The sequence below is a fragment of the Physella acuta genome, unplaced genomic scaffold (genome assembly GCF_028476545.2).
Source record: "Physella acuta isolate Inbredline_101_S28 unplaced genomic scaffold, ASM2847654v3 ptg000578l, whole genome shotgun sequence".
Classification (NCBI taxonomy): domain Eukaryota; kingdom Metazoa; phylum Mollusca; class Gastropoda; family Physidae; genus Physella; species Physella acuta.
Window position 1 is genome coordinate 499306 of NW_026732097.1, and position 13195 is coordinate 512500.

The 13195-nt window shown below is 48.2% G+C and overlaps 1 protein-coding gene across 2 annotated transcripts in view; it reads right to left on the bottom strand.

The window, feature by feature from the left end:
* Nucleotides 1-2814: 2814 nt before the first annotated feature.
* Nucleotides 2815-13195, bottom strand: part of LOC131946961 (adenosine deaminase AGSA) — a 16586-nt gene continuing 6205 nt past the window's right edge. For both annotated transcript variants that reach the window (XM_059308021.1, XM_059308020.1), the window contains exons 5-12: nt 13055-13121; nt 12666-12762; nt 12366-12479; nt 11659-11786; nt 10387-10592; nt 9751-9908; nt 3464-3666; nt 2815-3007 (exon numbers count right to left, since the gene is read on the bottom strand). In XM_059308021.1, the coding sequence (XP_059164004.1) occupies nt 2911-3007; nt 3464-3666; nt 9751-9908; nt 10387-10592; nt 11659-11786; nt 12366-12479; nt 12666-12762; nt 13055-13121 (1070 nt within the window). In that variant the 3' untranslated portion in view covers nt 2815-2910. The remainder of the gene's footprint in view (nt 3008-3463; nt 3667-9750; nt 9909-10386; nt 10593-11658; nt 11787-12365; nt 12480-12665; nt 12763-13054; nt 13122-13195) is intronic.

Below are 13195 nucleotides of genomic sequence, written 5' to 3' on the forward strand. Positions count from 1 at the left end.
GAGAGTGCGTGGGGTAGGTCAGGTGGGTGGGTAGGTCAGGTGGGTGGGTGGGGTAGGTCAGGTGGGTGGGGTAGGTCAGGTGGGTGGGTGGGGTTGGTCAGGAGAGTGGGTGGGGTAGGTCAGGAGGGTGGGTGGGGTAGGTCAGGTGGGTGGGGTAGGTCAGGTGAGTGGGTGGGGTAGGTCAGGTGGGTGGGTGGGGTAGGTCAGAAGGGTGGGTGGGGTAGGTCAGGTGGGTGGGTGGGGTAGGTCAGGAGGGTGGGTGGGGTAGTTCAGGAGGGTGGGTGGGGTAGGTCAGAATGGTGGGTGGGGTAGGTCAGGAGGGTGGGTGGGGTAGATCAGGAGGGTGGGTGGGGTAGATCAAGAGGGTGGGTGGGATAGGTCAGGTGGGTGGGTGGGGTAGGTCAGGTGGGTGGGGTAGGTCAGGTGGGTGGGTGGGGTAGGTCAGGTGGGTAGGTGGGGTAGGTCAGGAGGGTGGGTGGGGTAGGTCAGGAGGGTGGGTGGGGTAGGTCAGGAGGGTGGGTGGGGTAGGTCAGGTGGGTGGGGTAGGTCAGGTGGGTGAGTGGGGTAGGTCAGGTGGGTGGGTGGGGTAGGTCAGAAGGATGGGTGGGGTGGGTCAGGAGGGAGGATGGGGTAAGTCAGGGGGTGGGTGGGGTAGGGTCAGGAGGGTGGGGTTTATTTGTTGGGTGGGGTATACTATTACTTGGGGGTTAGCGCTATGTCCGGTTGTTGGTATATGTGACGTCATGGGGTATGTTAGGTGGGTAGCGAATATCTGGTGGGCGGCGTATGTCAGGTGGTTGTTATGTGTCAGGTTGTTAGGATGTCAAGTGGTTGTGATGTCATGTGGTTGGTATATGTCATTTGGTTGGTATATGTCAGGTTGTTGGTATATGTTATGTGGTTGGTATATGTCAGGTGGTTGCGGACCGCACCGGGTGACACCATTTAGGTGGGTGACACCAAGGCAAAAAATAGCAAAATATATAGAGAAAAACTCGAGGGGGGGATGCAAATCGAAAGTTTGAGGGGGGGGGGGTGCAAATCGAAAACTTGAGGGGGGGTGCAAATCGAAAGTTTGAGTCGGGGGTGCAAATCGAAAACTTGAAAGTTTGTCCCCGGGAAGGGTCTCTATGCCTCTGGGGGGGGGGGGGGTGACACCATTAAGTGCCGCACCGGGTGACACCCGACCTCGCTACACAACTGCATGTGGTTGGTATATGTCAGGTGGTTGGTATATGTCAGGTGGTTGAGATGTCAAGTGGTTGGTATATGTTAGGTGGTTGGCATATATTAGATTGTTGGGATATCGAGATGATTGGCCATGTCAAGTGGTTTTTAATATTTTCAAATGTACACAGTTAATAAAACAGTTACATGACCTTACCATTAAAAAAACCACCACCTCCCCCTCCCCCCAAGCAAACGTATGAAAAGTTTACCTCAGCAAGACACGGCTCTATTCAACAGCTTCACCCTTGTGTCGCCCTAAGCCCAGCCACCCGCTATTTATCTACAGGTCAGATAATCTGGGCCTGACAGAATAACTTGCTAGATCCTCTTTCACTTTATGAAATGTTGCTTTTTATGTATCTAAAAATAGAAACACTGCGCTGTTTAGTGTTGCCTCTTTTGACGTCAAACCGTGTTGATAGTTCCGTTTTTTTTTACTTTTGCATTTTTAAATAACAATTTTAAATATGTCACGTTCAAAATAGGCATTAATATTATTTTAAAATTTCTATTCTTATCCTAATTCCTTTGTTAACTATCATCAAAATTAGTTTATCATATCTCTATTTTATCCAGTTAATAAAACTCAACACTCTATTTTGCAACTATAAAAATTAATCCAAAAACTATTCAACTATTTTTCATTTATATACAGTTTTGTTCCAGGCGACTCTTCCAACGCTCCCTCCCTTTCCCCCCCCCCCCCCTCCCGGAGAAGAAAGTCTGGAAGAAACTCTGTTCATATTTTAATTGATACTTAGTAAAAATAGTAAAGTTAATTTAGTTGATATAGCTTTTCTAGGTCACAAAGTGTTGCAACGTTTTATACGTGAGAAAATTTTTGTTGGCGGATAGACTCAAGTTTCCACTCCTAGTAATAACAAACACAACACAACGTAAAATCTTAAAAATTCTATTTTTTTTGTGTTCGTTCCATTTCCGTCAACCAACACCTTTTATAAACTTATGGCATGTAGTCCGGACGTGTCTCTGACAACATCACCCTCCAATTGACGTCATCACATGTCGGATACGTAAAAAATTATTCTCTCGCAAAATTCCAGGACACAAAAAAGTCAACATTCAGCCGTCAAGGTAAGTTGAGCCATAACTTTTTCGGAAATTACCGGAAAGTTCTTTTCAACTGAGACCGCAGTGAAGATGAATAGGGTCAAATGTTTCTCTGCATTGTCTTCACGGCAGGTAAAAACATGTCCCTTGTCGGTTTTTTTAATGTGATTGACACACCTTGGCCCCGTACACTCAGGTACAATCTATCATTTGATTTGAAATTTCCTGCTCAAAATAAAAACGTGAAAAATGATTTTATCCACTGAACAGTTCAACCTAAAGTAAGGCAGCGTTTCGTATAAATGAAAATATTGTGAGGAAAGTAATTTTATCAATTTTTGTTTTACAGTCCACTTTTGTCCTTACCTTCATAGTGCATCCCACCAGAACCTACCCATCCATTACGTTTTCTAGGTGTAATGTGGATTAAAAATACCCCAAAATTTGCGCCAGCTGGTGTAATATTTTCAAAAATTTACAAGTGAAATAAATAAAAAATAACATGCATAAATATAAAAACATATTTATTTGAAAATGGCGTCATAAATTATTTACATTATTAAAAATAACAAACAAAAACAATGAACAAATGTAACAGTGCAGATAAAATTAAATAGCTTGAATTGTTTCTTTTATAAATCTGTCCCATTTTTCCTGCCAGAGTTTTAGCGCTGTTTCTTTCTCTGTTGGTTCCATGGCGCTGTACCTGAGGAGAGGTTGAAAAGTGAACACAGGTGTATAGATGTACACACAATTTATGGTGAACTGAGGGGTTGGGTAGTGTACACAGTTATATAGATGTATATAGATGTACAGATGTACACACACTTTATGGTGAACTGAGAGAGGGTTGAGTATTGTACACATGATTACAGATGTACACACAATTTATGGCGAACTGAGAAAGGGGTTGGGTACTGTATACAGATGTACAGATGTATCACAATTTCACCTTCTTTTACCATCCTTACATTTATATTAAAAGAAGCTTTTATACAGTAACTCATTACGTCTGTTTATTCGTGTGTTTTGTAACAAGATGGTGTATAATTTGAAACGTATACTTTTCTTCTTCTAATATAGTTATTATTTTTAATTTTAATATCCTTCCCCTCCCGCCCCCCCCCCCCCCCGACAAACAAGCATTACTTCCGGTACTCACTTCAAAGAGTTGATGGCCAGCTGTTTTAAAAAGGTCAGGTCAGCGTCTTCACTGGACATGGCCATGAAGGCGAGGTAGAAGTCGTGGGACAGGGGGGACATGTCGGTGGAGGTGCGGTCATCCGTGCAGATGACCACTGGGTAGCCCTCGGCCATCAGGGCAGTTATGGGGTGGTTTCTCAAGTCATCGACTAGCCTCAACATCTGCAGATAGAACCACGTGACGTCAGCAATGCACGTGACATGAGCTATCATCATTTATTTGTTTGGTTGAGTGTATATTATATATATATATATATATATATATATATATATATATATATATATATATATATATATATATATATATATATATATATATATATATATGTGTGTGTGTGTGTGTGTGTGTGTGTATCAACCGAACTACATATGTATATATATATATATATATATATATATATATATATATATATATATATATATATATATATATATATATATATATATATATAGACACTCCCTTAAGTCGACGCAAGGAGAAGCCGAGATCTCTGTAACCGGAAGTTTAAAGTCTCCTATTCCGCTGTTAACAAATTAGGCAGTGCCAGAATATTTTACAGCATTCTAAAATCTTCAAAAGCCACTCCCTCCCCCCCCCCCCCCCCACCCCACCTGTGACTTATCTTGCAGAAATGTTTTAAAAGGGAGAGTCAGCCTGTGAAAGGATGTGTTAAAACAGGAGCTCTGTGTCCTCCTACGCATCACCCCCACATCTCCCTTCCCAGTCCCCAATCCACCCCATCCCTTTTCAGAGCCAACCCCCTCTTCTTCCCTCTTCAATTTTATAAGCTTATATTTAGTTTACAATGTTTGTTTTTATGTTTGTGTGTTTGTGAAAAGTCTTGTAAACCAGTTTTAACCCACTTCTAATGCAGCGAATTAGTTTCAGATACATTCGTCTCCGAAGACAATGCAAGAATATATAATTTTTTTTTATCTAATAAGACATTAAATTAGTCATTAATATTTAATTAATTTTAGTCGTAGGTGGTGTTGTCTTCATCAAGAACGAATTACTTATTAGAAAATAAATAAATATTTTTAAAAAAACTTAATAAAAATAAGCTTTTAATTTCTCATATCTCTTAAATATATTTAGAGATGCCATTCATTTTTATTGTTTTTGGAATTCTCAGAACATTTGAAGCTAACTATGAAAACGTTTTTTTTTTTCAAAATATGTTTAATCTCCCTTCATCATCCTCCCTTCTCTCACTCCCCTCTTCATCCAATCTCCTTCATCAACCACAAGTTAACCTCCACCTCTAGAGACGGGCTCCACCTCTAGAGCTATGCCCCTCTCCCTCCCTCCCACCCTCCCCTTCCTCCCCTTCCCCAAGTTTACCTGATTAGAGACGGGCTCTACCTCTAGAGCTATGCCCCTCTCCCTCCCCTCCCTCCCTCCACCCCCCCAAGTTTACCTGATTAGAGACGGGCTCCACCTCTAGAGCTATGCCCCTCTCCCTCCCCTCCCCCAAGTTTACCTGATTAGAGACGGGCTCCACCTCTAGAGCTATGCCCCTCTCCCTCCCTCCCTCCTCTCCCTCCCCTCCCTCCCCTCCCCCAAGTTTACCTGATTAGAGACGGGCTCCACCTCTAGAGCTATGCCCCTCTCCCTCCCCTCCCCCAAGTTTACCTGATTAGAGACGGGCTCCACCTCTAGAGCTATGCCCCTCTCCCTCCCTCCCTCCCTCCCCTCCCCCAAGTTTACCTGATTAGAGACGGGCTCCACCTCTAGAGCTATGCCCCTCTCCCTCCCTCCCTCCCCTCCCCCAAGTTTACCTGATTAGAGACGGGCTCCACCTCTAGAGCTATGCCCCTCTCCCCCCCCTCCCCTCCCCCAAGTTTACCTGATTAGAGACGGGCTCCACCTCTAGAGCTATGCCCCTCTCCCCCCCTCCCCTCCCCCAAGTTTACCTGATTAGAGACGGGCTCCACCTCTAGAGCTATGCCCCTCTCCCTCCCCCTCCCCCCCCCAAGTTTACCTGATTAGAGACGGGCTCCACCTCTAGAGCTATGCCCCTCTCCCTCCCTCCCTCCCCTCCCTCCCCCCCCCCAAGTTTACCTGATTAGAGACGGGCTCCACCTCTAGAGCTATGCCCCTCTCCCTCCCTCCCCCACCCCAAGTTTACCTGATTAGAGACGGGCTCCACCTCTAGAGCTATGCCCCTCTCCCTCCCTCCCTCCCCCCCCCCCAAGTTTACCTGATTAGAGACGGGCTCCACCTCTAGAGCTATGCCCCTCTCCCTCCCTCCCTCCCCTCCCCCAAGTTTACCTGATTAGAGACGGGCTCCACCTCTAGAGCTATGCCCCTCTCCCTCCCTCCCTCCCCTCCCTCCCTCCCTCCCCCAAGTTTACCTGATTAGAGACGGGCTCCACCTCTAGAGCTATGCCCCTCTCCCCCCCTCCCCTCCCCCAAGTTTACCTGATTAGAGACGGGCTCCACCTCTAGAGCTATGCCCCTTCCTCTCCCTCCCCTCCCTCCCCCCCCCAAGTTTACCTGATTAGAGACGGGCTCCACCTCTAGAGCTATGCCCCTCTCCCTCCCTCCCTCCCCCCCCCCAAGTTTACCTGATTAGAGACGGGCTCCACCTCTAGAGCTATGCCCCTCTCCCTCCCTCCCTCCCCCCCCCCCAAGTTTACCTGATTAGAGACGGGCTCCACCTCTAGAGCTATGCCCCTCTCCCTCCCTCCCTCCCCTCCCCCAAGTTTACCTGATTAGAGACGGGCTCCACCTCTAGAGCTATGCCCCTCTCCCTCCCTCCCTCCCCTCCCTCCCTCCCTCCCCCAAGTTTACCTGATTAGAGACGGGCTCCACCTCTAGAGCTATGCCCCTCTCCCCCCTCCCCTCCCCCGTTTACCTGATTAGAGACGGGCTCCACCTCTAGAGCTATGCCCCTCTCCCTCCCTCCCCTCCCTCCCTCCCTCCCCCAAGTTTACCTGATTAGAGACGGGCTCCACCTCTAGAGCTATGCCCCTCTCCCTCCCCTCCCTCCCTCCCTCCCCCAAGTTTACCTGATTAGAGACGGGCTCCACCTCTAGAGCTATGCCCCTCTCCCTCCCTCCCTCCCTCCCTCCCCCAAGTTTACCTGATTAGAGACGGGCTCCACCTCTAGAGCTATGCCCCTTCCTCTCCCTCCCCTCCCTCCCCTCCACCAAGTTTACCTGATTAGAGACGGGCTCCACCTCTAGAGCTATGCCCCTCTCCCTCCCTCCCTCCCCCCCCCCCCAAGTTTACCTGATTAGAGACGGGCTCCACCTCTAGAGCTATGCCCCTCTCCCTCCCTCCCTCCCCTCCCCCAAGTTTACCTGATTAGAGACGGGCTCCACCTCTAGAGCTATGCCCCTTCCTCTCCCTCCCCTCCCCCCACCCAAGTTTACCTGATTAGAGACGGGCTCCACCTCTAGAGCTATGCCCCTCTCCCTCCCTCCCCCACCCCAAGTTTACCTGATTAGAGACGGGCTCCACCTCTAGAGCTATGCCCCTCTCCCTCCCTCCCTCCCCCCCCCAAGTTTACCTGATTAGAGACGGGCTCCACCTCTAGAGCTATGCCCCTCTCCCTCCCTCCCTCCCCTCCCCCAAGTTTACCTGATTAGAGACGGGCTCCACCTCTAGAGCTATGCCCCTCTCCCTCCCTCCCTCCCCTCCCTCCCTCCCTCCCCCAAGTTTACCTGATTAGAGACGGGCTCCACCTCTAGAGCTATGCCCCTCTCCCCCCTCCCCTCCCCCGTTTACCTGATTAGAGACGGGCTCCACCTCTAGAGCTATGCCCCTCTCCCTCCCTCCCTCCCCCAAGTTTACCTGATTAGAGACGGGCTCCACCTCTAGAGCTATGCCCCTCTCCCTCCCTCCCTCCCTCCCTCCCCCAAGTTTACCTGATTAGAGACGGGCTCCACCTCTAGAGCTATGCCCCTCTCCCTCCCCTCCACCAAGTTTACCTGATTAGAGACGGGCTCCACCTCTAGAGCTATGCCCCTCTCCCTCCCTCCCTCCCCCCCCCCCAAGTTTACCTGATTAGAGACGGGCTCCACCTCTAGAGCTATGCCCCTCTCCCTCCCTCCCTCCCTCCCCTCCCCCCAAGTTTACCTGATTAGAGACGGGCTCCACCTCTAGAGCTATGCCCCTTCCTCTCCCTCCCCTCCCCCAAGTTTACCTGATTAGAGACGGGCTCCACCTCTAGAGCTATGCCCCTCTCCCTCCCTCCCTCCCCTCCCTCCCCTCCCCCAAGTTTACCTGATTAGAGACGGGCTCCCCCTCTAGAGCTATGCCCCTCTCCCTCCCTCCCCTCCCTCCCTCCCCCAAGTTTACCTGATTAGAGACGGGCTCCACCTCTAGAGCTATGCCCCTCTCCCTCCCTCCCCTCCCTCCCTCCCTCCCCCAAGTTTACCTGATTAGAGACGGGCTCCACCTCTAGAGCTATGCCCCTCTCCCTCCCTCCCTCCCACAAGTTTACCTGATTAGAGACGGGCTCCACCTCTAGAGCTATGCCCCTCTCCCTCCCTCCCTCCCTCCCTCCTTCCCCCAAGTTTACCTGATTAGAGACGGGCTCCACCTCTAGAGCTATGCCCCTCTCCCTCCCTCCCTCCCTCCCACAAGTTTACCTGATTAGAGACGGGCTCCACCTCTAGAGCTATGCCCCTCTCCCTCCCTCCCTCCCTCCCTCCTTCCCCCAAGTTTACCTGATTAGAGACGGGCTCCACCTCTAGAGCTATGCCCCTCTCCCTCCCACCCTCCCCTCCCCCAAGTTTACCTGATTAGAGACGGGCTCCACCTCTAGAGCTATGCCACTCTCCCTCCCTCCCCTCCCTCCCTCCCTCCCCCAAGTTTACCTGATTAGAGACGGGCTCCACCTCTAGAGCTATGCCCCTCTCCCTCCCTCCCTCCCTCCCCTCCCCCAAGTTTACCTGATTAGAGACGGGCTCCACCTCTAGAGCTATGCCCCTCTCCCTCCCTCCCCTCCCTCCCTCCCTCCCCCAAGTTTACCTGATTAGAGACGGGCTCCACCTCTAGAGCTATGCCCCTCTCCCTCCCTCCCCTCCCTCCCTCCCCCAAGTTTACCTGATTAGAGACGGGCTCCACCTCTAGAGCTATGCCCCTCTCCCTCCCTCCCCTCCCTCACCCCCCCCCCCCCAAGTTTACCTGATTAGAGACGGGCTCCACCTCTAGAGCTATGCCCCTCTCCCTCCCTCCCCTCCCTCCCTCCCTCCCCCAAGTTTACCTGATTAGAGACGGGCTCCACCTCTAGAGCTATGCCCCTCTCCCTCCCCCTCCCCCAAGTTTACCTGATTAGAGACGGGCTCCACCTCTAGAGCTATGCCCCTCTCCCTCCCTCCCTCCCCTCCCTCCCTCCCCCCCCCCCCCAAGTTTACCTGATTAGAGACGGGCTCCACCTCTAGAGCTATGCCCCTCTCCCTCCCCCCCCCCAAGTTTACCTGAATAGAGACGGGCTCCACCTCTAGAGCTATGCCCCTCTCCCTCCCTCCCTCCCTCCCTCCCCCCCCTTTAGTTTACCTGATTAGAGACGGGCTCCACCTCTAGAGCTATGCCCCTCTCCCTCCCCTCCCCCAAGTTTACCTGATTAGAGACGGGCTCCACCTCTAGAGCTATGCCCCTCCCCCCCCCCCCCCCAAGTTTACCTGATTAGAGACGGGCTCCACCTCTAGAGCTATGCCGCTCTCCCTCCCCTCCCCCAAGTTTACCTGATTAGAGACGGGTTCCACCTCTAGAGCTATGCCACTCTCCCTCCCTCCCCTCCCTCCCTCCCTCCCCCAAGTTTACCTGATTAGAGACGGGCTCCACCTCTAGAGCTATGCCCCTCTCCCTCCCTCCCTCCCCCCCCCCCCAAGTTTACCTGATTAGAGACGGGCTCCACCTCTAGAGCTATGCCCCTCTCCCCCCCTCCCTCCCCCCCTCCCCCCCCCCGAAGTTTACCTGATTAGAGACGGGTTCCACCTCTAGAGCTATGCCCCTCTCCCTCCCTCCCTCCCCCCCTCCCCCCCCCCAAGTTTACCTGATTAGAGACGGGTTCCACCTCTAGAGCTATGCCCCTCTCCCCACCTCCCTCCCCCCTCCCCCCCCCCAAGTTTACCTGATTAGAGACGGGTTCCACCTCTAGAGCTATGCCCCTCTCCCCCCCCCCTCCCTCCCCCCCTCCCCCCCCCAAGTTTACCTGATTAGAGACGGGCTCCACCTCTAGAGCTATGCCCCTTCCTCTCCCTCCCCTCCCTCCCCTCCCCCAAGTTTACCTGATTAGAGACGGGCTCCACCTCTAGAGCTATGCCCCTCTCCCTGACCATCTGAGCCAGCCTCGGGTGTTTGGGCAGGGCGAACCCGTGACCTATGCGTGTTGTGTTCAGTAGCAGGGCGTCCACCAAGTTGTAGTCGGCGGCTGTACCCTGCCAGTCTGGTGAGTGTCAAGTTTTAAAGATTAGCCGTACCCTGCCAGTCTGGTGAGTGTCAAGTTTTAAAGATTAGCCGTACCCTGCCAGTCTGGTGAGTGTCAAGTTTTAAAGATTAGCCGTACCCTGCCAGTCTGGTGAGTGTCAAGTTTTAAAGATTAGCCGTACCCTGAATATATGTCAAATGTCAAGTTTGTAAAGTAAGCCGTACTCTGTCAAACTATCGAATATCAAGTCGTGTCATATCACATGTCACATTATTACACTAGCTGTCACTGTCACTGTCAATGTCACTCAATTAAACCAGTTTAACTCAGTCAAATTTCAGCTAAACAGATCAGCCGTACCCTCTCAAATGTCATCATTATGATTTTAGACCAGCAGCTACCCAGTTACTAAAAAAAAAACATTCACTATACCATTTCCTACTGCAAATGGTTGCGAGGTGGTTGTAAATTTGGTTAAAAGTGGTTGTCAACTTACTGGTTTCCCCAGCATGGAAGAAGTAGGGCAGGTTGTAGGGTGGCTCCTGTCTTGACGGGTACAGTAGAGCTTCAGTAAAGTAGGCCAATGGCTTATAGGCGGCCTCGTTCCCACCCAGGTCGTAACCAATGAAAACATCGGGATATTTTTTGTGCAGATTTATTGAGGTTTTTACCTGACCCAACACAACAGCTAGGTCTTGATTCCTGGGGGCGGAAGTAAATAAAGTGGAATTTATACAACATATATATATATATATATATATATATATATATATATATATATATATATATATATATATATATATATATATATATATATACTTCTTTACAACACATATAACCAGTTTTCTTCCGGACTTTTTTTTTCAGGGGGGGGGGGGCACTTGAAATTTTTCGGGAGGGGGGCGCACTTAAATTTCCAGGGAGTGGACACGGTTAAAAGTGTATATTTTCTTTATAAATTCCATTTCGTTTAAGGGGAAGTTGGACTTTTTTTTTGGGGGGGGGGGGGGGAGGAAGATATGCCTGGAAGAAACTCTGCATATAATATATACGTTTTTCTCTCCCATTCATAAGTATTTCATGTACTAAAATGATAGGTCACTTAGTGCAGTGTAGTATAGCGTATGTATCCGCTTCCAACAGTGACATAAACTAATTAATTTAATTAAGTGCTGAAAGTGTACAGGTGTTAATTTCACCAACTGCTCAGGTACCGATAGGACAACCATATATATACGTGAACTTTGACCTGCATTGATTTCCTGTCCCTTCTAACATGAAGTCGTTTCCGGTCATAAATTATTTTAAGAGCTCCCGACAATTTCGTTATAATATCAACTCTCAAGGTATTTGGTTACGGAAATAGATTGTGTTGTATTAGCACGTTTTATTCTAGAGGACCTACGTATTAACAAAATGCCCTTCCTATGCCGATCTTATTTTAGTATCGAATTACTTTACACTTAGTACATTGTTTATGGAAAAGTCCGATTTTTAAAACAAATTGAGGGTTTAAAAAATCGGAATTTTTCTGTTTTTTTTTTTTTTTTTGTAAAATATTTTTAGGAGCCTCACTAGCCTGGCGTGGGGGTGCGTTTTGCACCGGGTGACACCATTTACGAGGTGACACCAAATCGAAAATGCTTACATTTTTTAGGGATGGAACTACACCCTGAGTTTTCGTATCCGGTGATACCCGACCCAGTGACGTCACCGAATCAGTTAGTATCATAGTAAAACATTTGAATGAATATTGTCGTCAACTGACCTAATACCACAGAATATAATTTTAGCACCACTGAAGTCCGGGTACCGTTTAACAAAGTCTTGGACAATCTGCCGGACAAGCTGCACCCCAAACTCGGCGTTGTAGACGGTACCATTGAGCTCATACAGCTGGGGAAAACAAAGGTCCAAGGTAAAATCTCTAGCAATCCTGTAGGCTTATACAGTAGACGAGAAACAGAAAAAATAAGAGCTCTACTACCTATCTTAGTTTGTATATGTGTCTTTACACTTAATGGGACAGGAATTTATTTTTCTTTTCAGGGATGAATGTTATATGCTAGGATTATTTATTTACAGATGTTTGTTTACATTTTTAGTATACAGACAAGGAGAAAATTAATTAGCATAAAATGAGAACCTACCCCACTCTCCCCCACACCTTATGAACAAATAACCCACTCTCCCCTCACACCTAATGAACACCTACCTCACTCTCCCCTCACACCTAATGAACAAATAACCCACTCTCCCCCACACCTAAAGAACACATACCCCACTGAAATCTCCCCTCACTTCCACGTACTGTATATTCCCTTCCCTAAACACCTACCCCACTTTTCCCTCACACCAAATGAACACATACCCCACTGAAATCTCCCCTCACACCTAATGAACACCTACCCCCACCCTCCCCTCACACCAAATGAACACCTACCCCACCCTCCCCCACACCTAATAAACACCTACCCCACTGAAATCTCCCCTCACTTCCACGTACTGTACATTTCCCTCCCTGAACTCCTCCAACGTCCTCCAGAACATGTCTCTGTATACTGGCAGATAGGTCATCATGGCGTAGATCTGTGGACATGCAAACGCCCACATACATTTATTCATATATACATATATATATATATATATATATATATATATATATATATATATATATATATATATATATATATATATATATATATATATATATATGAATGTGCAGTAATAGAGTAATTGGCTAGCCCAGATTTAGACCAACAAGCCAACACTTACCTGGCCAAAAAATCGACTAAATCTTGACCAAGCTGCCTGGTTGTCAGCGAAGGCTAAAAATGGATCTTGTACCAGGAGACTTATATTGTTCTTTAAACTGTCAATATGGATGTAAAAGCTCTTCAACGGCTTGTTTTAGCATTTACATGCAATATTTAATGTTGCTAACAGGTAATAAGAGATTAACCAATATATTATTGTGGAAGGATTAAACAGTAATCTAGCTGCAGGCTGTTAAACCTGGATTTTTTTATGAATTATAAAAACATAACTTTTGGTAGATGAATTCATACAAATGTTTACTTGGAATAATCCACAAAATCACTTGTTACACTTTTAAATATCTTCTAGTTAGCTAAACCAGTAATTAACCTTTAACCTTTGATTACCTTAGATCAAAAGCCTTAACGTCTGAAGCTGCGGCTCTCTCAGCCTGTACAGATTTCCACTGGCAGTCTGAAAATATTTCAAAATCTTTTGTTTATCAGATTTGGACTCGAAACCGATCTGATATTTGTAATGGTTTTGCA